This window comes from Mustela nigripes, chromosome 5 (genome assembly GCF_022355385.1).
Source record: "Mustela nigripes isolate SB6536 chromosome 5, MUSNIG.SB6536, whole genome shotgun sequence".
Classification (NCBI taxonomy): Eukaryota; Metazoa; Chordata; class Mammalia; order Carnivora; family Mustelidae; genus Mustela; species Mustela nigripes.
The window spans coordinates 49,030,034-49,053,953 of NC_081561.1; the positions used below are offsets into that span (position 1 = coordinate 49,030,034).

General features: G+C 35.8%; 1 protein-coding gene across 1 annotated transcript in view; it reads right to left on the bottom strand.

The window, feature by feature from the left end:
• Positions 1–450: 450 nt before the first annotated feature.
• Positions 451–23,920, bottom strand: part of HCRTR2 (hypocretin receptor 2) — a 108,689-nt gene continuing 85,219 nt past the window's right edge. The window contains exons 4-8 of the mRNA XM_059399035.1: positions 23,187–23,302; positions 8,052–8,272; positions 5,109–5,230; positions 2,780–3,005; positions 451–505 (exon numbers count right to left, since the gene is read on the bottom strand). Coding sequence (XP_059255018.1) covers positions 451–505; positions 2,780–3,005; positions 5,109–5,230; positions 8,052–8,272; positions 23,187–23,302 — 740 coding nt within the window. The remainder of the gene's footprint in view (positions 506–2,779; positions 3,006–5,108; positions 5,231–8,051; positions 8,273–23,186; positions 23,303–23,920) is intronic.

Genomic DNA, 23,920 nt, shown 5'->3' on the forward strand with positions numbered 1-23,920 from the left:
AGTTGATGCTTTGCTCCATAAGATTGGCAGGCTTTGGAGACAACTCTTTCTTTACCACTTGTCCTAGGAAGGTAACCATACTCCATCCAGACCTCTCAGAAGGGCTCCAGAATTCACATGTTGAAAGCAATGCATACAGTCTGCTATTCCATCAACACGGTTTCTTGCAAGTTCTGGTGTGTATTTGTTTTCCTTCCAGGCAATGATCATTCTTAGAAACTATCTGTTCCCACAAGACTTAGCTTTTAGTCAGTGTAAGTAAAATTGGAGTTTTAAAAGTTTTAGTTAGAAACTCAAGTCATCCAGGTATCCTTAAAAGTACACAAGTGCTTTAAAACCAGTCTTCTCTCACACTGTGCTGTTCATGCAGAACAATTGGTTCATAAACCACTATCTCTTTGAATAAGATGATACTGAGTGATGTTCCACATTCATACTCAGGCTCTTCTTTCAGACCTCCAACCAAGTTGACAGGAGTGATGACAATGGTCCCTGTGGCAGATACCTGTGCAGTAAAATACTTAATTTTGCGTGGGCTAATTAGCAGGTGCCAGGTGGTTATTTGAGCAGGGGTTCTCAAATTTCCAGATGTTTTGGGAAAACCTGTAGGGTTTGTTAAGACACAGAGTCCTGAGTGCCACCCCCAAAGTTTCTGATTCAGCAGATCTGAGATTGCATGTCTAGTAATCTCTTAGGCGAGGCTGATGCTGATGGTTCAGAAAATGCATTTTGAGAATCTATCATTTAGAGCAAAGGCATCTTGACTTCTGAGTCTGTTCTTAACAGGCAGTCATTCTGAGCCTCTTTCTCTTTCTCTCTGTCCTTCAGTCTCTCTCCTTAAATGATAAAGAACTAGACTATATTACAGTCTATAATTTAGCTCTTTTTCTCTGATACTACTTAGGCATTGAGGCATATTATCAGTATTAGTTAAGGGATCCTCAAACTGTTTAAGATGTTAGCTCCCCTCACATTCTGAATATTACAACACTCCTCTCATGTAGCATTAACAAGAAAGTTCTCAAATGTACAGGGGAAAGGAGGGGAGAGTTATAACACTTTGCTTTTGTCATTATCTTTCTGATAATTAGCAAGATAATTTTAATAAACCTTGTCTGTGAGGGTTGTTTTTTGCTTTGAGTAGGAAAAAAGCACAAGGTAGCCCCCAATTTTAAAACAGGAAAATGACTTGTGGACAATTTGCTTGTGTTTTCTTTTGGAAAGTGATGGGTTGGAAAATAGCAGGCAATGAATGAGATAATTTTTAGGGTCTGTAAAAATCTTCCTTAAATGTTATGCTCCACATCTTTTGTTTCAATAAAATAAGGACACCTGTTGCTGTCATGCGAGAAGAAGAGCAACTTTCATGAACATCTCTTATTTTCAATTCAGTTTTCAAGTGAATATTTGAATTAGAAGCATTTTGAGGAGGGAACAAGGTAGAAATACTCAGTGCTTTGGATCACAGCTCTCACACTTGTACAAAGTACGTCAAGTGGCTAGTCCTTTGTATGTGAGTCAGGAGCCAGCACTTCCCTCCTAACCACCTGCAGGCCTGCACGGAATTTGCTGACATCAATCATGTCACTGTAATGAATCAGAAACAAAACAGGACAACTTTCCTGCTCACATCCCTTGTTGGTTGCTTCACTGCTCCACCCACGTTTGAATCTGCCCCCCAGAATGCTTTGCTGTCCTGTAAACTCTATCAACATGTGTCCCTCAGTAACTGAGAGCTCTTGTGAAGGCACGTGTACATCCGTCCCTACCTCATTCTCCAGCACCTAGCACAGTGGGTGCTTGTATTTGATTAATGTTTATGAAGTTCAAATAAATGCAAATATTTATCATCACATCTCCATGACAGTAGTAACTGTCCCCATATGTGACATAGTAGTCCACAACTCCTTTTCTTTGTAAATTGCATTCTTAATTTAATTCAGCAAGGCCAACTGTGACATTTTTATGGGTTCTACCCATAAAAGAATTCTACCATATTCTCAAATATCGAAGTCTTTTCTTAGAGATGGAGATTGTTAGTATTTGTAGTTACTCCAAAATTGTTATGTTAATACAGTCTTACTGGCCATATGTTGAGATGAGAAATGTGAGCAACGGTAAGGTTACAAACCTGAGAAAATTGTGTAAATGGGCGATCAAATGAATGGAAATTAAAGTTTAATAGTAAATATTTTTGAATAGTTTTGAAAGATAGCTTTTGATTATCTAATATAATATGCTATTTTATATATAAATATTCTTTCAGATGTCACATCATAATGACAGTCTTTTGTAATTTTTTTAAACTATGAAATCAGCTAACATGTCTGTTGCTAATTCAGAGTTAGTAATTGCTACTTCTTTTAAAAGAAAATCATTGGATTACTCTTGGTAATTTTTTGCAACCAAGCTGAAAGTGAGAGAGCAAAATAAAAATTAGAATTAAAAATATGCAAACATTTAATTGACACAAATTATAATACATAAAGCTAAAAGTGGATAGCCTAAAATTCAGTTGAAAGTCAAACTTCTAACATGTTTAAATCAAAAGTTGAGAAATTATTTTAAACTGACTTTTCTTTTTATTTCCATAGAGTAATAGATTAAAAAGAGAAAGAAGGAAAGAAAAAGAGAAAGAAAGAAAGGAAATTGTTTTAAAAATTTCCACAAAGTAATTTTAGCTTCAAATCATTAGGATAGTAAAGTTTGTGTGTACAGAGATTTTTAAAAAAAGAATAGTTTTACCCAGATATCCCTGTCCTATGAATGAAAATACTACCAGCTTTGAAGTGGCCCTGCTCCGTTGGCTGCTGGGAGTGTGCTTATGCTGGTGAGTACAACTTGCTCTGAGAGTTTTGATATGTTGTCAAAGTTGCTGATCTGGGTGGTCAGAGACTTCCGGCTCTCTGTGCTCGTTCGGCCCCGGGTGAGCCGGTCCTCCTGGCGATGATGAACTCCAAGGCAGCAGCAAGAAAACGCAGCTTTAAATTCCTCTCGAAACTTTCCTGGCAAACCAGGGAGAATGAAAGGAAAAAGAATTACACATCAATAGGGTTCAACAAATCATGAATAAGATATAACCCAGTAGCTCCCTTGAGCCAAACCAACAATGAGGTACAATATTTTGCAAAAACGGGGAAATCGGAAGAGGAAATTGGGTTACTGGAAGTTTGGTAGACTCTTGACACAATAAGGTATTTCCATAAAATAATGTAACTGATTTTCATGTATGATGTTTGGAGTTGGTTTCTTTTCTTTAGAGTCGAACCTTCTTCATTTGCGATTGTGGGTTTTTACAGATAGCTGTAAAGAAAGTGATCATTAGTAGGATGTCCAGAGGTATTTAATAATTTCAAAAATGATGAAATCTGTGTTGTATATGGCCACGACAGTGCAGAAATTACCCCTGCACTGGACTTTGAAGAAACTGGTCTACTGACACACTCAGTTCAACAAAGAATCTAGAAAAAAAAATCTTAACATATATAGAAAATTTCTTAAAGTTTCATAATCTGCATGAGGCAGAACAAAACAAAACAGAAGAAAAAAATTACCTACTTTAGAAGTTATTTCTTGCCTTTAAATCACTGACATGAAATTGGAGAAGTATGAAAATGAAACAGTCACCTTTTTAAGGATAAATGAACAGGATGGGGAATCATCATTTCTCTTCTCTGAGCTTCTATCACCAAAGCAGGTGATTGAGTAATTACACATGAGAAGTGAATGTTCAAGGGACTTGGACAATTGCAGGCACATCCCAGGTCTCCACAGGTTCCAGCCACCTTCCCTGCCTTAACCCACCCCACAAGTGCACTTTAACTTGTGGCCTTGACTCCAAACACTTCTTCCTGTAACTTTCTAGGAAGTTTGATCTGCTTAGTGCAAGGCTCAGGGCTTTAGTCATCTCTAATCCCAAGGCAACAGCTTCTTCATTGCTTCCAAAGCCACAGTTCCACATGGTCCCTCAAACCTAGCACATGAGCAGTGAGTTGTCTCTGGTTATCTCCGATCTAATGCCGTCTTTATTCTGGAGACAGGTGCTGGCTGTGGCAGGGGAAGGCAAGAAAAAGGGCAATTCAATACAAAACAAACCCCACATTTATATCACCTGAGTCTCTGAAAGGTGAAATAAAGCAGGTTTTTACATATTTATATATAGGGTATATACGCCATGATTGAGGAAAAAACAATGAAAATTGTTTAAAAAAATCTAATTAACTGGTCATTTGTCTTCTTCTCCTTCTTCTTCCTTTTTTTTAAAATAACCCATATAACCTACAAGGCCAAAGATGAAGTTGGAAAATACACATACTTTATTAAGTACACAGTAAAATGAATTGCTAAAATTATCATATATTTGGAGATAGCAATGAAACAGAAAGAGCCAACTGGTTAGAGATGACGACAGTGTACAGATGTAGCTAATTAAAACACAATTCTAAAGGTCAGTCAGGCAAAATGTTTGTAAATAAAACAACTAGTTAAATGATTTTTACAATTACATTGGTTTCATACACTGAGAAAGATTAAATCAGTTACAGATGTATGTCTGTGCGTGTCATTTAGCTTGTATGTTATTTAGAAGTCAAGTCATTTTTTGTGGTCAGTGAGAAATCTTGAGATAACCCCAAGAGATGTTACTCACAAGAGAAATGTAAATGTAGAAAAATACCCAAAAGTGGAAGGGTTCCAATTCAATCTCAGTGAAGCAATCTCAGTGTTGGCAAAGGAAATAATATAGCAAGTCTGTACTACTTTCAGATAAAATTATTTTACAGGTTGGTAAATCATAAATTTAATGTATGGCAAACAGGGTTCTGTGTTCTTCAATTCTCACAATTTTCACTTTCCTCCTACTCAACATTTCTTGTAAATTTGGTGGGAAAATGCCTTAGATGATTTTCTCTGATGAGTCAGGTAACATGTGCTCCCTCTCATAAGGGCAAAACCTCAAGTCAAATTAGATCGGGGTGGGGGGCGGGAATCTCACTGTAGAGCAATTAAGCTCTTCACACATTTCAAGAGTGTTCAAAACCTTCTGGTCATTGATTCCTCATCCTTGGTAAGGATTGTGGCTTACATGGAAGGAACAGTTGAAAACTCACCACTGAGAAAATTATAAATAATTGGGTTCGCAGCACTATTGGCATATACAAGCCAGTGTGAAAATGTAAACCAGGCATATACAGTCTCTCTGTCTTCTGTGTGGGTAAACATCCCAAATACTCTGTAGGAAAAACAAAACAAAACAAAAAGCTATCACTGGAAATCCAGTGTGATTTTGAAAAGTACATTTCAAATAATGAAATTCCTGGGTGAATGCAGCCCTTGATGGAAGCTGCTTAATTAACTCCTGTCCTCCTCTGCAACAGGCACTGGTTTATGATGCCATATTGGGTTTAGAAAAATGTTGGTACCTGAACAAAATCTCCATAGCACAATTAGCAAGTCAAAGGCAAATTCTAGCAGGAATGATCTCTTTCCTTAAAACAACAAATGCAATACTATTTCTGGTGAGTAAGAGAACAGAAGTCAAATATATATCTATGTCCCTTCTTTTGTTTAGTTTCTAAGTACAACTGAACAATGTTTGTTACTACTCCATTTTGTGTGTCATTTAAAAGGCCTCCTAAACTGCAGTCTTTGAGTCTTTCTTCCTACCTGCCTTTGTGCACTGATCAAAGTATCACATTTTTTTTCAACTACCATTTTCCCAGCCTTCTTGAAATTTGAATTCTGGGACTTCATTACAGTCAGAGGGAAACTAGTTTTCTGTAGGCAAAATTCTGGTAACTTCTTAAAATACATGAGTTTTAGTATTTTTATTATTTTAAACTCTGAAAAATATTTCATTATTTTACCCTTAAACATCATTTTTAAGATGTGTTCCATGCTCAGAAATATCTCATCTTTCAAATTCAATCCACTAGCCAATATCAGGTAGCTGGTAACTAACTACTCAATAAATTTTACAGGCTGAAGATGATAACACATTTCCTGCACGATCCTGCACCATTGATTGTATTTGATTACATGACAGTGCCCATGATAGAAATGCATTTCTGGAGTGAAGTGATCCTCCGTGGAGTACTGGAGTTTTACAAAAATATGATATGGAGTGGACTAACCTGGACAAATAGAACTAATAGTATGCTCTGACCCTCTAGCATAATATATCTTTGAAATCCTAGACAAACCAGAATTGCTTTAAAGAAGCTGGTTTTAACTAGTCAGGCAAAAAATTGTTTTATGGAGAGTTTAGGGATGTCTAAAGGAAATACAAGCATAACCTACAAGGGCAAACACAGAGGTAAGAATTTGAAGAAAAGGAGTGTTTTTCTCAAGTCTTGTGGAAAAGAGCAGAATGCTTAAAAAATTGAAAATATTTTAATGTAGACTTTCTTCCTAGCCATTTATTTTCATTGGAAAGGGAGGACTTTAACTTAAAAAGAAGAGAACTATTACAGACAAGTAGATATTTGGAACTAGGTAAGAACCCATTAAGTGGCGAGATGCAGGGAATCCCAATGAGCAATCCAGAGAGAAGTAAATCTGACTTTTGTTGAATTTAGACTGAGTTCCATAAAAGTACAAAGAGTTAAAAAAAAAAAAAAAAGGAGAAAATCATTCAGTATCATAGCATGTTTAAAAGGTTCTTAAGAATAGAAAACAACATCTAGCCCAAGAACAGAATAAATTCGTATGGGATTTCTGTAATCAAGAAAAATAAGACTGAAATAATGAAGAGCTATGGAGGGCAAAGTAGCTTACAGTTTCTTGTGAGCCAGTACCTATCTCAAGGCCCCATGCTGCTGAAAATCTCATGCCTTTTAGACTGTATCTGTACTAAATAATACTACTAAACAAAAGTTCATTTTCCATTGGAAGACTTATTTAGCAATCAGAAACAAGGGCCAAGAAGAATGAGAAATCTTTGCAGCTGGTTATACCACCTTTAGTGTATAACTGGCCAAAGCTGCTGCTCTCCAGAGTCTCCAGCTGTGAGGAATATGATATTGACTCTGAATCAGGGAAAAGTGAGAGGAGCAATCCTAGTTTAAGTTTGAAGCCCATTATAAACAAAATTACTATTACCTTGGGGCCTGTCCGTTTGCAACAGTTATGGTAATTCCCAATAAAGTTGGCTGGCTGTGAAGTTCATGTATACCACAGCCCCTGCATTGGCTGTTCCTGTCAGTCCATTGTTTTAACTTAACATTGTATCTGCAGCCTAACAAATAACACATTTTCTCTCACTGAAAAGGTACATGCTAATTTTTATTAATAGTCATCCTGAGCTCTTGACTCAGTGACTTGAGGAAATGGCTTTGTTCTATTTAAAGATTCAAAACGAAGTATGAGCCCTGATTCCATTTGTGTGTGCGTGCCTGTGTGTGCACTCACAAATGCTCTTTTTTCCCCCTTCCCCTATACATTGATTTTCCTTCTGAAAAAATACCCTTTTAAATATAATTAGTATAATTAATATACTAATTAGTATAACTAGAATGCTAAAAAAAGATCTCTATCTCTTTTTTTATTTTTTAGATAGAATTGTGTCATAATTCCCTATGTATGAGAACAAAGCTTTAGAAAACCCCATTTGTTCTGATCAAAACAGAACTTCAAGCTGTAAATGAGGTTTTTTTTTCGTTTGTTTTGTTTTGCTTTTGGCTTCTGGGTTTTTTGTTCATTTATTTATTTATTTATTTATTTATTTTTGCATTAGAACTTTTTCTCCATCTAAGACTCAGCAATTAGCTTGAAGTCGTCAGGGGAACATCTGTTTTGTGTCTGCCATTCAACAGAGAACTTCCACGGACAAGTATATGTAGGGTCTGCGCACTCTAAAAGGCTGTCTGAGTTACCTGTTAGGAACAACAACACAATGGGTTATCTGGCCTGACACTATCTAGGCAAAGGGTTTAGATTTTTCTCTGGCTTAAGGAGGGAAAAAAAAAAAAAGAATAAAAATTTTTTAAAAAAAGACAAAAAACTTCTTCACTAAGAACCAATAAATTTATTTTCAAATAATAGATGAACTTTACCTCTTGAGCACGTTGAGGATGCTAATTGGTAGATAGCAAATTGCAAACACCAAAAGCACAACCATTAGCATCCGGGCTGTTTTCCGTCTGGCTCGGATCTGCTTTATTTCAGCGGCCACAGCACTAATCCTGGACTTGGTCTGCTGTCCTGGCCCTCGAGGCTGTGAAGCAGGCTGCAGGGGCTTCCACTTTCTCTGAACTACAGATGATGTTCCAGGGATCTAAAGGGAGCAGAGATCTTTATTGACACCTGACTCAGGGAAGTTCCACTTCAGAGAAGCAACTAGAAGATACAGGAAGGAGAGTGTTCTGAACGCCTGTGGCCTGGGGAGGCTTGAGAGCCTGTTTCCCCAAGAATGTCTGCTGAGTGGAGTATGTTCTAGAGTAATACAGTTGAGTACTGAAAAGGAGTTTGGGGGGGAAGGAAGTTGAAATCCCATTTTTGTCAAGGTCTAAAGAGAGCTGCAAATGGAAAAGATATCTCTTTATGAAAGAGAAGTTGTACATCCAGACAATAGAATATTATTCAGTGTCAAAGAGAGAAATGAGATATGAAGCCAGGAAAAATAGTTAACTTAAGTGCATATTATTCAGTAAAAAAAAGCCAAAAGAGAAGACTACATACCATAAAGTCTACAATAATATGACATCTTAGAAAAGGTAAAATCAGAGAGATAGTAAAAAGGTCAACGATTGCCTGGAGGTAGTGGGGGTGTGTGTTGGGAGGTTAATGGGCAAAGTACAGAGGATTCTTGGGGCAGTGAAAACACTCTGTATGATGCCATAGTGATGGATACATGTCATCATACATTATATGATACATTTGGAAACATTGTCTAAATCCATAGAATGTACATTAAGAGTGAACCCTTAGGTTAACTATAGACTTTGGATGATTCTGTGTCCATGTAGGTTCATCGCTTGTAACAAATGTATCAGTCTGGTGAGGCATATGGATAATGGGGTGGTACTTCATAAGTGGAGGTAGGAGACATTTGGGAAACCTCTGTATCTTCCGCTCCATTTTGCTGTGAACTTAAAACTGCTCCTAACAACAAAACAAAACAAGCAAACTAACAACAAAAGCCAGCTCTTACTTAAAAGGAGAGAGAAATAAAGCTGGCAAAGAAGAGCTGTAACAGGACAACCATCGTATAATCTGATTAGGTATTCTGGTTCAGCTCAGATACCTCACCTTAGAGAGGGGAAACGTTAACAGGTAATTGCGAAAGTAACCTGAAAAGATTTTTTTCATGCATCAATACTGCCATCTGCTGCCAGAGGGACAGATAGGACTTCGCTACCTAGCGCTTTTTATTAGATTCTGTTTCTCAGGTTTGGTCAGTGGAAACCTTGAGTGAAGCAAATAAAAAAATAAATAAAATATTCTCTGATCCTTGCTAATTATTGTTATGAAAATTGCTTGAAACTCATTTTGTGTTCCAGTCTGGCTTTTTAAAATGCATACAAACAGGGGTGCCGGGTGTGGCTCCATCAGTTAAGCCTCTGCCTTCAGCTCAGGTCCTGATCTGAGTCCTGGGATCCAGCCCTCCAGCCCCTTAGGCTTACTCAGTGGGGAGTCTGCTTCTCCTTCTCCCCTTATTCCTCCCCCACTGGAGCTCACACTCACTCTTTCTCTTTCTCTCAAATAAATATAATCTTTAAAATAAACTTAAAAAAATAAAATGCATACAAACACAGTGAGAATCCCTTGTGGTCTTACATTAACATTTCATATGGCTGGAATTTGTAACAACAGTTAAACAACTTGTACTTCTCCATTTCTTTTCAAAGTTATTTGATAATAGCAGGGAGTCCTTCCAAGTGTAATATTTTCTTAATTATAAGCTCATGAAGATTGATAGAGTTTAGTGAGCAAAACAATAAAATTCAGCATGCATAATTTTTTAAGAGGAAAATGTGCCAACAAGCATACCATAGCCCTGTGTTGGTTCTAAGACTCCGTGGTCCTTTGTTGAGACTATTCAACTGTTGCTTTTATCTCCGTGCTGCTGGCCAGGACAGACCCATGTGTTCCTGTGCTCTCTCAGAACACACATTGGAGGGACTCTGCTGCTTTATACATCACAAGATCCAGGTGTGTTAGATAATCTTTGCAAGCAGAATTTTACTTTGATTTCTACACATATTAATATGGAGCCTCTTTTAACCATAACTATTCTCTCTCAAAAAGAAACAAATGAAGTTAATGAAAACCTGCCCTTATGTAGAAAAACATGTGACAAATTATCTCTCTTCTGGCTCTTTGTGTTCTTTTATGTAGACTGATTTTTTCACGTAGTGGTGGTCCTCTACGTTTTTCTTCTCTGTGTTACTGGTTGGGGGCGGAGGGGGTACAGAGAATGCTTTCTCCTCTGTGAGTCTCTTTTTAAATAGTCATTTTTAAAATAATTGAGGAGAAACTGCAATGGATGCTAGAAAGTTCCAGAAAAACTGTAGCATGAGTAACCATATAAATGTCTGCTAAATGATCTTGAACTGTTTTCTAAATGATCTCTGAGAGATCATTTAAACTTTAGAAATTCTCTTATTCAGTGCTCCCCTGAAGGAACGAAATAATATCCTGCATCTAATTACTTCCTCAACCCTCAGAAACAAAGTTCCCATAAAGAGAAACTGCCACAGGAAGCATGCAACCAGAATTAAACACAAACAAATAGAATTAGTGATAACGTCCTCTTTTAGATGATGATTTAAATAAGGATGGAAGATGTTTAATCTGAATTCATCTTGAGGAAACCCACAAATGTCCCCATTGATAAGTTGTCTAGGTCTAGAGAAGGTCAACCTAATGATAACAGAAATCGCTGATAGTAACTGAGCACCAGGAACTCTGCATAATCTTGAGTAATTATTAATGCATTCCTAAAAGTAGATTATTATAAACCCTATTTATAGATGATCAAGCAGACATTAAAAGTTAAAATATCCATGTCTACATCTAACAAGTCAGAATTGCTCTGTCTGGCTGCAGAGCTCATCTTTTCCCATTCTGATGTAGGGTTTCCATTTATAAACTTCAACACAATGTGTTATGGAAGACAGCAAATTTTTAAGTATGTGCCTAGTTACATGAAATAATAATCATACTAAAGGGCATTGAGAAATCCAGCCTGGGAAGCTGTCCATCTAGAAAGGTCTTCCCCTGCCATCTCAGGAAGGGCTCAACAATCCAACTGTGTAAAGCGTGTGTGTGCACACATGCGCACGCACACACACACACACACACACACACACACTTCACTTTTATTCCACTATTTTAAATGAATTTTAAAATAATCTTTGATACAAAAATACATCTTGGAAGAGGTCTTGCCACAATCATGAATTGGAGATATCTTGTAAACGATGGACCTTGAAACCTGCCCTTTCTTAAACTGTGTTTGTGACTAGGATTAATTTTTAAGAAAAGGGAAACATGCTGTATACATTAAAAGAAGAATAGAGGATATTGTGAATAATGAATAAATTTGCAAATTTAAATGAGATGGATAAATACCTTGAAAAACAAAGATTACCAAAACTGACACTAAGGATTACCAAAATTGGCACTATGATCCCAAACCTTGTTAAACAAAAACTCCAGGCCCAGATAGGTTCATTAATGAATTCAGTCAAATAGTACAAAATAAATAATATCGATCTTATGCAGACTCTTTCTGAAATTCAAAGAAACAATAATACTTTCTGAATAATTTTATAATACTACAGATATCCTAATAATCAAAGACATAACAACAAAAGAAAACACAAAGATGAAAAATTCCTTAAAATATATTATCAAATAAATTAGCAATATGCAAAAAGGATAATAAAATTCACTCAATAAATCAACTTGATTTATTCCAGCAATGCAGTGTTAATTTAACATTCAATAATTAATCAATGTATCATATTAACAGAATAAGAGACAAAAATATGACCATCTCAATAAATAAAGGAGAAGCATTTCAAAAATTCAACCCTTTTCCATGATAAAAATTTCAGTAAACTAGTAACATGAGGAAACTTTACCTACCTGGTAAAAGGCATCTATAAAAAAGTCTTCAACTATCATCCTACCTAATGGGAAAAGATGAACACTTTCTTTTAAGACTGAGTACAAAACAACAAAGTCTTTTCTCAACATTAAAATATGAGTTTTACTCAACATTAGCCAGTATAAGAAGAACAGAAAAATAGATAAAAGGTACATAGATTTATTTTATTGGGGAGACATTATTGCTTACAAAGTAAATCCTAAGGAATTTCTAAAACTCTACTAGAACTAATCCCTGAATTTAGAAATATGCAGGACCCCCAATCAAGAGACAATCCCTTGTATTTCTGTGATAAAATGATTTATGACATATGTTTCATGGTCCAGATGACAAAAATATATTTCCCAGATATATCTGGTCTTCATCTATAGTTCCTGAACATGCTTTGAAAACATAAAAGGTGAAATGGGTGTCCTATTAATGAAAGTAACTTAAGATCAGGAACTAGTTGCCAGGAGGACCAACCATTAAAGGATGGTAACTTTCAGTCCCACTCCCTGACCACTTGGAAGAAGAAAGGAGCTGGAGTTGAATCAGCTAACAGCCAAAGACTTAGTCAATCATTATATAATGAAACCTCTTTAAAAATTCACAGTGACATGGGTTTCAGAGAGTCTCTAAGTTAGTGAACATATGGAGATGAGTAATGAATGGCATACCTGGAGAGGACATGGAATCTTCTTGACCTGTGTATCTCTTTATCTGGCTGTTGATTCATAACCTTTAACAAATCCTTTAACAAACTCATATCATCAAATTTTGAGATTTACAGTAAAGGCATATACATAATATTTATGTACATATATGGAATTTTGTGTATCTTGGAAAAAAGAAGAGGCTCAGTCTGATAAATACAATTCTGGAAATCAACTCATTAAAAAAATGCTTGGAAAATACGTCACCTAAAAAAATTCTGTGCAGTTATGAAGGAACCAGTAAGAAGTCACTTAACAGCCAAGGAAGTGAGTATGAATATTCAAAGCAAAGAGAAGAAGAAAGACAGATACAAGGGCTATGGGAAAATAGTATTTAAATAGTGAAACTATGAATGACATTATCCAATGCTAGCAAATGACTAAGTAAGAAATCCCTAGGAAAACTTTTTTTGGAAATCATTGATGAGTTTAAGTAGGAACTGTTTCAATGTAGTGATAGGATTTGAGTAAGAATGAAGTGGGTTGGGAAATCAGTGAGGGTGGCAGGTGGTGAGAAAAGGAGCCAAAAAAGGGAAATGCCATGAATTTTAGCTAGGAGGAGGAGGAAGAGCCAAGAGTTAAGTTAGTAACTGGAAGAGTATGAGAGTTAGGAAGATGTTTTTTCTTAGTACTTAAAAGTTCCTACTCCAGGAGGACAGATCTTCTTTATCTTTCTTCTAGTCTTTAGCTCATTACCCATTTTACCATAATAGAGTACAACTGATACTTGGAAGGTGCTATCTTATATGAAGTGATCTCTATATCTTTCTCTGTCTGGCAGGAAAAATGGGACTTTTTTCTAATTCCTTATACTACCATTTGAGAATGATGGAGCTCTAAGACCCAGTGACTTTTTTTTTTTTTTTTTCTGTTCAACTCTATGACCTCTTGACTTTTTTTTTTTTTTTTTTTTTTTTTTTTTTTTAAACCCTGGCAAGCCCTTTTAGAATTTAGATGAGCCTGCTTAGCCCACAAGATGAGGATCATAACTGTTTTATCTGTCCCATCTTTTGGCTTCATTGTCAAAATAGAAAGATCTACTTTAAGGTTCTGTAGACAACCCTTATGGACTACAATGGACTACTACTGCCATCCATGATCTGCTCACCCAATCCCCAAACTCAAGGCTCTTGTCCTTTGTCCATCCCCAGAATGTGTTGACTCTCAACATTACTCCATCACACAATCAGCTCTTCTTTGTAGAAACTGGTTTCCCTTTTCCTTCCTGGAATCCAACAAATGGTTTTTACTGATTAGATCCTCTCATGCTTCTGTATTTCTATGGACCTTAAAATCTTTAATTATAACCAGCCTTTGGACAGTTCCCCTTATATATTCTCATTGCATCAACAAGTCGATGGTGTTTACCCTGTTTTCCTTCCCCCGAGTTTGAGTAGGAGAATTTTGTAAAAGAATCGCCTCCATCTTTAATGTTTTTCTTATTTTAAAATGCCCACCGTTTTTTGTTCTCTTTAAAAAAAAAAAAAAGATTTATTGAGATATATTTATATGTCATTAATTCACCTTTTAAGGGATACAGTTAAGTAGTTTTAGTGTATTAACAAAGTTAATCACGGTTATCACACTATCACTGCCTAATTCCAGAATATTTTCATCACCTGGAAATTAGACTCCAAATCTATAATCAGTCACTTCCCATTACTCCATCCTACTATCCTCTGTAACTACAAATCTTTCTGGTTCTAGCCTATTCTCTACATTTCATGTGAACAGAATCATAAAATACCTGGTCTTTCGTGTCTATTTTTACTTAAGAATAATTTCAAGATTCATCCATGTTGTAGTATGTATCAATAGTTCATTACTTTTTTTTTTTTTTTAAAGATTTTATTTATTCATTTGACAGAGAGAAATCACAAGTACACTGAGAGGCAGGCAGAGAGAGAGAGAAGGAAGCAGGCTCCCCACTGAGCAGAGAGCCCGATGCGGGACTCGATCCCAGGACCCTGAGATCACGACCTGAGCCGAAGGCAGCGGCTTAACCCACTGAGCCACCCAGGCGCCCCAGTTCATTACTTTTTATAGCTAAATAATATTCCATTGTGTACATATACTACATTCATTTATCCATTAATGGACATTAATGGATAGCCACTTTTTGGCTACTATGTATAATGTTGTTGTGAACAATAATGTGTAAGTTTTTACGTGGACACATTTTCAGTTCTCTTGGGTATGTACCTAATGATTAAACTGGTAGGTCACATGGTAATCCTTAAAGATTTTGAGGAACGGCCAAACCATTTTCCAAAGTAGCAGCATCATTTTCTACACTTTTCTTCACATTTTTTCCATTTTCCAGCCATATAATGATAGTACTAATTTCTTCACATTCTCAACACATTAGAGTACTAATTTCTCCACATTCTCTCTTCACATTTCTCCACATTCTCACCAACCGTATAACGAGAGTACTAATTTCTCCACTTTCTCACAAAGATAAGTAATTATTATTATTATTATTATTTTTTATTTGTCAGAGAGAGCGAGAGAGAGTGAGCACAGGCAGACAGAATGGCAGGCAGAGGCAGAGGGAGAAGCAGGCTCCCCACGGAGCAGAGAGTCCAATGTGGGGCTCGATCCCAGGACCCTGGGACCATGACCTGAGCCAAAGGCAGAGGCTTTAACCCACTGAGCCACCCAGGCGCCCCTTGAGGAATTTTTCTATTTTGACAATATTAGGTTTTCCAATCCATGAACATGAAATGTCATTTCATTTATGTAGTCCTTCTTTAATTTTTAAATGATGCTATGTGATTGTATATGTTATATATTTCTTCTATTAGACGTATTGCTAAATGTTTTACGCTTTTTAGAGATGTTTGAAATGGAACTCTTTTGTTAATTACATCTCTGGATTGTTCTTTGATAGTTTATAGAAATGAAATTAATTTTTATCTATCGATCTATTATTTTCAAAACTGGCTGAACTTGTTTTTAATTTTTTTGTGTGTGGATTCTTTAGGATTTCCTATAAACAGTATCATGTAATCTACAAATAGAGTTAGTTTACTTTTTACTTGTCAATCTTGATGCATTTTGTTATTATTCTTAATATTATTTCTTCAATAACTGAGCTGGATAGTATCTAGTTCTATTCAATTTTAAACAGAACTGCTAAGATCAAACATCCCTATCTTGTTCCTGATACTAGCAGGGGAATATTCAATCTTTCACTATTAAATATGATGTTAGCTGTGGGGTTTTGTAGATTTTATTATCAAATTAAAGATGTCTCTTTTATGCCTATTTGGTTAAGTGCTTTTATCTTGAAAGGGTGTTGTATTTTGTCAAATGCTTTAGCTGCATTTATTGAGATGATCATGTCATGTGGGTTTTGTCTTTTCTCTTTTAATATTGTATGACTCTTTTTGATTTTCATATGTTAAATCCACATTGCATTGGTGAGCTAAATCACACTTGGCCATCATGTATAACCTTTTTTTACATATTGGGTTTGTTAGCATTTTGTTGAGTATACTACCCTATATTCATAAGTGTATTAGTTTATAGTTTTCTCTTGATATCTTTGTCTAGGTTTAATAGTAGCAAACTACTATCACTTATGGAATGAGGTAAGGAATATTCCCTCCTATTCTGTTTTTTCAAAGAGTTTGTGAAGGTTTGGTGTCAATTATCCTTTAGATATTTGGTAAAATTCAACAGTGAAGACAGTTGTGCTTTTTCTTTGGGAAATTTCTTTATTACTAATTTAACCTCTTCATTTATAATAGGTCTATTCAAATTTTCTAATTCTCCTTTAGACAGTTTCAGTAGTTTGTAACTTTCTACACATTTGTCCATTTGCTCTATGCTATCTACTTTGTTGGTGTACAGTTATTCATAGTATTTGCTTACTCTTTCTATTTCTGTAATGTCTGTGGTGTTGTCCCTCTTTTACTTCTGATTTTAGTGATCTGAATCTTTTCTCTTTTTTCTTGTAATTATCTGTTATCTTTTAAAAGAACCAATTTTCAGTTTCACTGACTTTTATCTACTGATTTTTTAAAAAGAATTATTTATTAATTTTAGAGGGAGTGTGTGCAAGAATGTAGGAGCGGCAAGAGAGAGCAAGAGAGAGACGCAGACTCCCCACTGAGCTTAGAGCCTGATATGGGGCTCAATCTCACAAGCCTGAGATTACAGACTGCGCCAAAACCAAGAGTTTGGGATGCCTGGGTGGCTCAGTGGGTTAAAGCCACTGCCTTCAGCTCAGGTCATGATGCCGGGTTCCTGGGATTGTGCCCTGCATCGGTCTCTCTGCTCTGTGGGGAGCCTGCTTCCTCTTCTCTCTCTGCCTGCCTCTCTGCCTACTTGTGATCTCTGTCTGTCAAATAAATAAATAAATAAATAAAATCTTTAAAAACAAACAAACAAACAAACCAAGAATTAAGTCTCTTAATCGCCTGAGCCAGCCAGGCACTCTGCCAAAATTTTATTTTTAAGTAATCTCTACACCTAACATGGGGCCCAAAATCACAACCCAGAGATCAAGAGTTGTGTGCTCCACAGACTAAGCCAGCCAGACACCCTGACACTCACAGTTTTGGTAAACTTTCTTTTAATATTACTATAGCCACTTCAGCTTTCTTTTGTTAGTGTTTGCATAGTAAACATTTTTCCCTACTACTTTACATTTAATCAATTTGTGTCTTTGAATATGAGATACGTCTTTTGTAGATAACATAGAATTAGACATTTTATGTTTGTTTGATCCATTCTGCCAATCTCTGGAGTGCTTAATTAATTTATATTTAATTATTGAATTGGATTATTTAATCATTAATTTGATTATTAAAAAGGAATAATTTACATCTGTCATTTTACTTTGTTTTATATATATTATGTCTATTTTGTTCCTCTATTCCCCCATTGCTGCTTTATTTTGTGTTAAATAAGTATTTTTTTTTTTTAAAGATTTTATTTATTTATTTGACAGACAGAGATCACAAGTAGGCAGAGAGGCAGGCAGAGAGAGAGGTAGAAGTAGGCTCCCTGCCGAGCAGAGAGCCCGATGTGGGGCTCGATCCCAGGACCCTGGGATCACGACCTGAGCCGAAGGCAGAGGCTTTAACCCACTGAGCCACCCAGGTGCCCCTAAATAAGTATTTTTTAAAGAGATTTTATTTATTTATTTGACAGAGAGATCACAAGTGGGCAGAGGCAGGCAGAGAGAGGGCAGAGCAGAGAGCCTGATGCAGCTGGATCCCAGGACTGTGGGATCATGACCTGAGCTGAAAGCAGAGGCTTAACCCACTGAGCCACCCTGGTGCCCCAAATAAGTATTTTCTAGTATACCATTTTTATGTTCTTTTTTTTTTCTTTCACTATAGTTTCTTAAGTATTTTCTTGGTGGTTGCCCTGAGAGTTACAACTACCAGCCTAAATAATATTTGGATTAATGGTAATTTGATTTTAATAGCATATAAAAATTTTGCTCCAAATTAGCTTCATTCCCATCTCCTTCCTTTGTATCACATCTTTACATTATAAACTGAATCTTTACAGTTTTATAATTCTTGCTTTATGCTGTTATCTCTTAAGTCAAATGGGAGAACAAAAGTATTACAAAGAAAAATACATTTATACTCTTTCATATTTACCTAGGTAGTTACTTTTACTAGTGTCCTTTATTTCTCTGTGTGAACTTGAGTTACCAGCTTTTGTTTCTGCCTCTGCAATTCCAGTTTGCTGTCTATTCCCTCACACTAGACTGACTTGTCATCACCTACCATTAATTATTTTAAGTTTTCTCAGAAGAATGTTGAAGAATAAAGAACAGTAGAAAAGACTGTGAGAAAAGTTGGGACAGGAAAAGTTTTCAAATTTATACTCCCTAGTAAGTTGAAATTTAGTTCAGACTCAAATATCAGTTATGGTTTATGGTTCATCCCCAATTCCTCCAATAGTACAGACAATAGTAGGTGCTTACCAAATGTTTTTGGAATGAGTTAACATGAGTTCATATGATGATTAAAATTTAAATGCTGAATTATCTGAGGTCCAGAACTGGAAAGAATATTGTTATAGTCACATAAACTAAAATTAAGTGGGTCTAAAAAAGAAGACTTTTAGAGAAGAGTCTAGAATTTCCAGACTGACTAAATTCCCTGAGTCACATTGTCAAAAAAGAATTTAAGTAATAATTGTAGCAAAGCACTGGTTAAGTCTTTTAATAAAGCTGAAAGTTCTTGAGAAAGTCAGACAAGGTCATACACTTTGCTCACTAATAATCTTACACTTACAATTTCAAAGTATATAACAGATTCCATGCATCTGTAATTTTAAGCAAATAGGATAGGCCCTCCATTTGATGGCTCACTTGATTTAGCCAATGGCACACATAAGGCTTTGTAACTCTGTTTATAGACATTAACAGTTGGAAATTGAGAGTTGCTCAAGCAGAATTCTACATAATCACCCATTTGGGGTTAATTTACTTTATAGTGGCTGCTAAAGTGAGCTCAGCTGAACTTGTCATTTTCCATTCCAATCTGTTTTGTAAATGTTTTTAGTTTTACAGCCCAAGCATTTTACTGCAAATCTTTTGGATCATATGGTTTATGCTAACCAGAACAATTCATCAAAAGAATATGGGTTATTTCTAAACCTGCAGTACAATTTTGAACTTTCTTTAGAGTTTGAGACATGAAGAACTATAAGCTTAAATAATGGAGAAATAAACTGGGCAGAGTTTAGCAGTTACCTATTCAACATTTTTTTGGAATACTTTCTTAGTGCAAGACACCATGTTAAGTGTTGGGGATTCAATGATGAACAAGACAGATTTAGGTACCTCGAAAGAGTTTTAAAGTTATGTCAACCTGTACATAAATGAATAAACAAATAAAAACTTCTATTATATGTAGTATACACTTATTAGTAAAAACTATGGAAGTAGGGAATGATCTTAACACTGAACATTCCTGGTCAAAATCGCAAACTCAATCTAAAACATCTTCATTCCTCTACGCTCATTCAATGATTTTCTCTTTCAAGAAATTTTTCAAATTCCAATTTTTCTATGAATAGTTCGCTGAGTAACTGGGAAATGGATTTCCCGATGTTCTCTTCTATAAAAGTGTTCCCAGAACTTTCTCTTACTTTTCTACTCACTTTTTTCTTATAAAGTATTTATTGAGCAACTGGTTATGTTCTAAGCATATACAAATTGGAGGGATAAAAGATGAAGAAGGGTAGAGTGTACTGTCTTCAGCTTTAGAGTAGAGCAGATAGACAAATACAAAAGGTTATTATAATGTTACTGAAAAGTACTATGAAAATGGAGCACCTGAGTGGCTCAGTCAGTTAAGTGTTTTAACTTTTGATTTAAGCTCTGCTCATGATCTCAGGGTTATGAGACTGAGCCCCATGTTAAGCTCCATGATTGACAAGGAGTCTGCTTGAGATTTTCTCTTTCCCTTTCCCTCTGTTCCTTCCTCCTTTTGCACTCTCTTCCTCTCTTTCAATAAATAAATAAAATCTTTTAAAGAAGTTTTATGAAAGAGATCTATTTAAGAAAGTAGTCACATACATGGATTCAACACATACTTGTTATTTTAGATCTATCGGCAGAATTAGTTGAAAGAACCAATAACAGCATATATTGTTAAGGTATTTTAGTCAATGAGCACTTTCTCTGCTCTAGGCATTTGAATTAATTCATCAAATAAGTGTAATAATTCTATGAGATATCTACCTTTACCCTACTTTAAAATAATAAAAGAAAGGCAGAGAAATTTAAGAAATTGACAAAATTCATGCATCTATTAAGTTGTAGAGTCAGGATATAAACTCATGCAATCTGGACCTTGAGTCTGTGTTTCTGACTTCTTTGGACTATATCATTTGTGATTATTCACTTCTCAGCATGCAAGAAGATTCCTATTGCTCTATGACTTGTAGCATCTTTCTTTGAGGGAAGGATTCTTTCCTTCGCCATGGTCAGGCTTAACCACATGGCTTGTTTTGGTCAAAGAAGTATGAAGAGACTTAACATTATAGCAGTTCAAAGCAAAGATCCAAGAGATGTTGTATATTTCTTCCCACGTCCTTGCCTTTTCCCTCAGTCACAGAATGGCACATCTCAGAGAATACTGTTCCCTTAGCCTGAGTTCTGAAATAAGACAGTAAGTAGAGCACAGCCACAGCCTGTCCTCACTACTGACATGGAACATGAGTGAGACACACTGTTGGGGCAAGCCACATGCATTGTTTTTGTTGTTTTGTAAGAGCAGAATAGGGGCACCTGGGTGGCTCAGTGGGTTAAGCCGCTGCCTTCGACTCAGGTCATGATCTCGGGGTCCTGGGATCGAGTCCCACATCGGGCTCTCTGCTCGGCGGGGAGCCTGCTTCCTCCTCTCTCTCTCTCTCTCTGCCTACTTGTGATCTCTCTCTGTCAAATAAATAAATAAAATCTTAAAAAAAAATAAGAGCAGAATAACCTAGCAAAAGCTGACTAGTATAATAAAACTTACCAAGAAGTAAGTGCGATAGTAACAAACACCCTAAAATATGTGATATCGTGGCCAGAGGAACAGCATTGAAGAAACTATCATTGGGAAAATATAACTCTTGTTCTACAGTAGCACACATTTGTTACCTTCGTTGAAAAGACTGGGGGTTAGAATGATAGTAACTATTGGTACTGACTGCATTTTAAAGGTTATAAAAATAATTGTTGCTTTGTAAAAATAAAGGAATAGAAACAATTCGGAATGATAAGATATACAAAGTTGAAAAATGCGACTATTGCCCGTATTCAACCAGTAAAAGATACCTTGAAAATTGCTTTGACTAAGAAAGGTTGAAGGAGACCCAAATTAAGACTCTTCCTCAAACAAAGACCAGATAAAAGTTTAGTGAATGAAACAAGATGGGATTGGGAGGGAGACAAACTAGAAGTGACTCTTAATCTCACAAAACAAACTGAGGGTTGCTGGGGGGAGGGGGTTTGGGAGAAGGGGGTGGGATTATGGACATTGGGGAGGGTATGTGCTGTGAAGTGTTTAAACCTGGTGATTCACAGACCTGTACCCCTGGGGATAAAAATATATGTTTATAAAAAATAAAAAATTAAAAAAAAAAGGTTAGTGAAGTCTTTTTAATGAATTGAGGTGTCCCAGTAAATTCCATCAGTTGGGTAAAATATATCAGAACAAACAGATTAAGGGCATGGCTTTCCATGAGCCTGATAAGCTCTAAGTACTGGCAGTAAGTGTAGAGAAAGAGAGAAATACATCTCCAAGATATGTGGCATTTTAAGATACAATTTGTAAGTCCAAGAGGATGAGTTATATTCTTTGTCTAAACTTGGTGATTTACTTGCACTCATCAATGTTCAGCTTAAATGTTTCCTGCTTGCAATTAGGTACTCCTCTGCCACACCTCCCTCTGATCCCCAGCTTATATTTATTAAGATGATTTTCACTCTGCATCTGACTCTTTCCCTCCTCCAGTCTATGAATTCATCAGTGAATTTGACAGGAGCTTTTAGCTTTTTATCAGATACACATACAAAAGAAATACGATAAATATTTGATAAATGAATAACAGAGAATGAATATACTTGCTGATGTAGCAAGGTTATCTAACAAACTACAATACTCCCAAATCAGCATGATAAACTGTTTCTAAAAGTCGAAATTCTGCCTGATTCTCTACTGTGCTAAAAAAAAAAAAAAAAAAAAATCAGATCTTTGGAGCTGGAGACTTAACACGTAATAAAAGTACATAAATACATAATAAAAGTACATAAATTACATAAAAATACATAAATCTGATATAAAAGACAACATTCTTTACATACAGTCTCAGGAAATGTTAAAGAAATTTTTGTTATTTCTCATACAAAGTAAAGTTTATAATATTAGTCCTAGACAAAAATCAAGTCAATTAATCACAGAACAATACAATTTAAAGTCATTTAGGCAGTTCATAAATACACTCCTTAAATATCACCCTAAAAAAATGCTGAGACATATTTCCATGACTTGGGCCTCATTATTTTAGAGGAATACACAATTCTTTGGTATTCATGTTATGTTCGTTCTGTCTATTCTTAAATTTTATTTATTTTTTAAACATGTATTTGTTTATTTTAGAGAGAGAATGTGTTGGAGGAGCAGAGGGAGCGAATCTTCAAGCAGACTCTCCACTGAGCACGGAGCAGATGACATCAGGACCCTGAGATCATGACCTGAGCCAAAATTAAGAGCCAGCCACCCTGGGACGCCTGGGTGGCTCAATTGGTTAAGAGCCAGCCACCCAACCAACTGGGCCACCCAGGCACCCCTCTTAAGTTTTATTTTTAAGTGCATCCGATAGAAAACGCAAGGAAATTATTTGAAAATACATACCTGGCGACACCAGAGTTTACGAAATATTTGCAAGTAGGCCAACACCATAAGACACAGTGGTGCCATGTATGTCACCAGAAAGAAACAAATATGATACATCTTGGGGTAAATTTCACCTGGAATGAAAGCCAAAACAACAAAATCTTGTTTTATAATTCACAGAATTTTTTTTTAAAGTTATGTCTGTCCATGTTTTGCCTTAAAGTACACATTTAACTCATGATTCTATGATTTGATATATGATATGTATGATTTCACTGGCATATTATACACAAACACACACACGCAAATACTGTAATATCATATTAACTGCTTACACTTAGTATACACATGTACACTAAATGTGAAGTCTTAACTTTATTTAATGTACTCAGAGAAGAATAACAATTAGCCATTTCTTAATTTGTGCTAACATAGACTATCCAAAGTCAAGATTTCATTTATCAAAAAAAATTTTTCTGTCTGATTATCTCTGGCTAATTACTAAAAACTAATTTGGATTGCGCTACACTTGAAATTGCAATAAGAAACAAGATAATCTAACCTAATTGTTAATGCTTTTGGGAAAAGAATGTAAACTGAGTTGATTTACTTATTAGAATATAAGTTTCTTGAGAAATGGGAAGCTATTCCCAGTTGTACCTCCATATACAATTGTGGAAAATTTTTGGAAAAATAAACACAGTGAACAGTTAATGGTTCTTTTTGTTGATTACTATAACAATATAAAATTT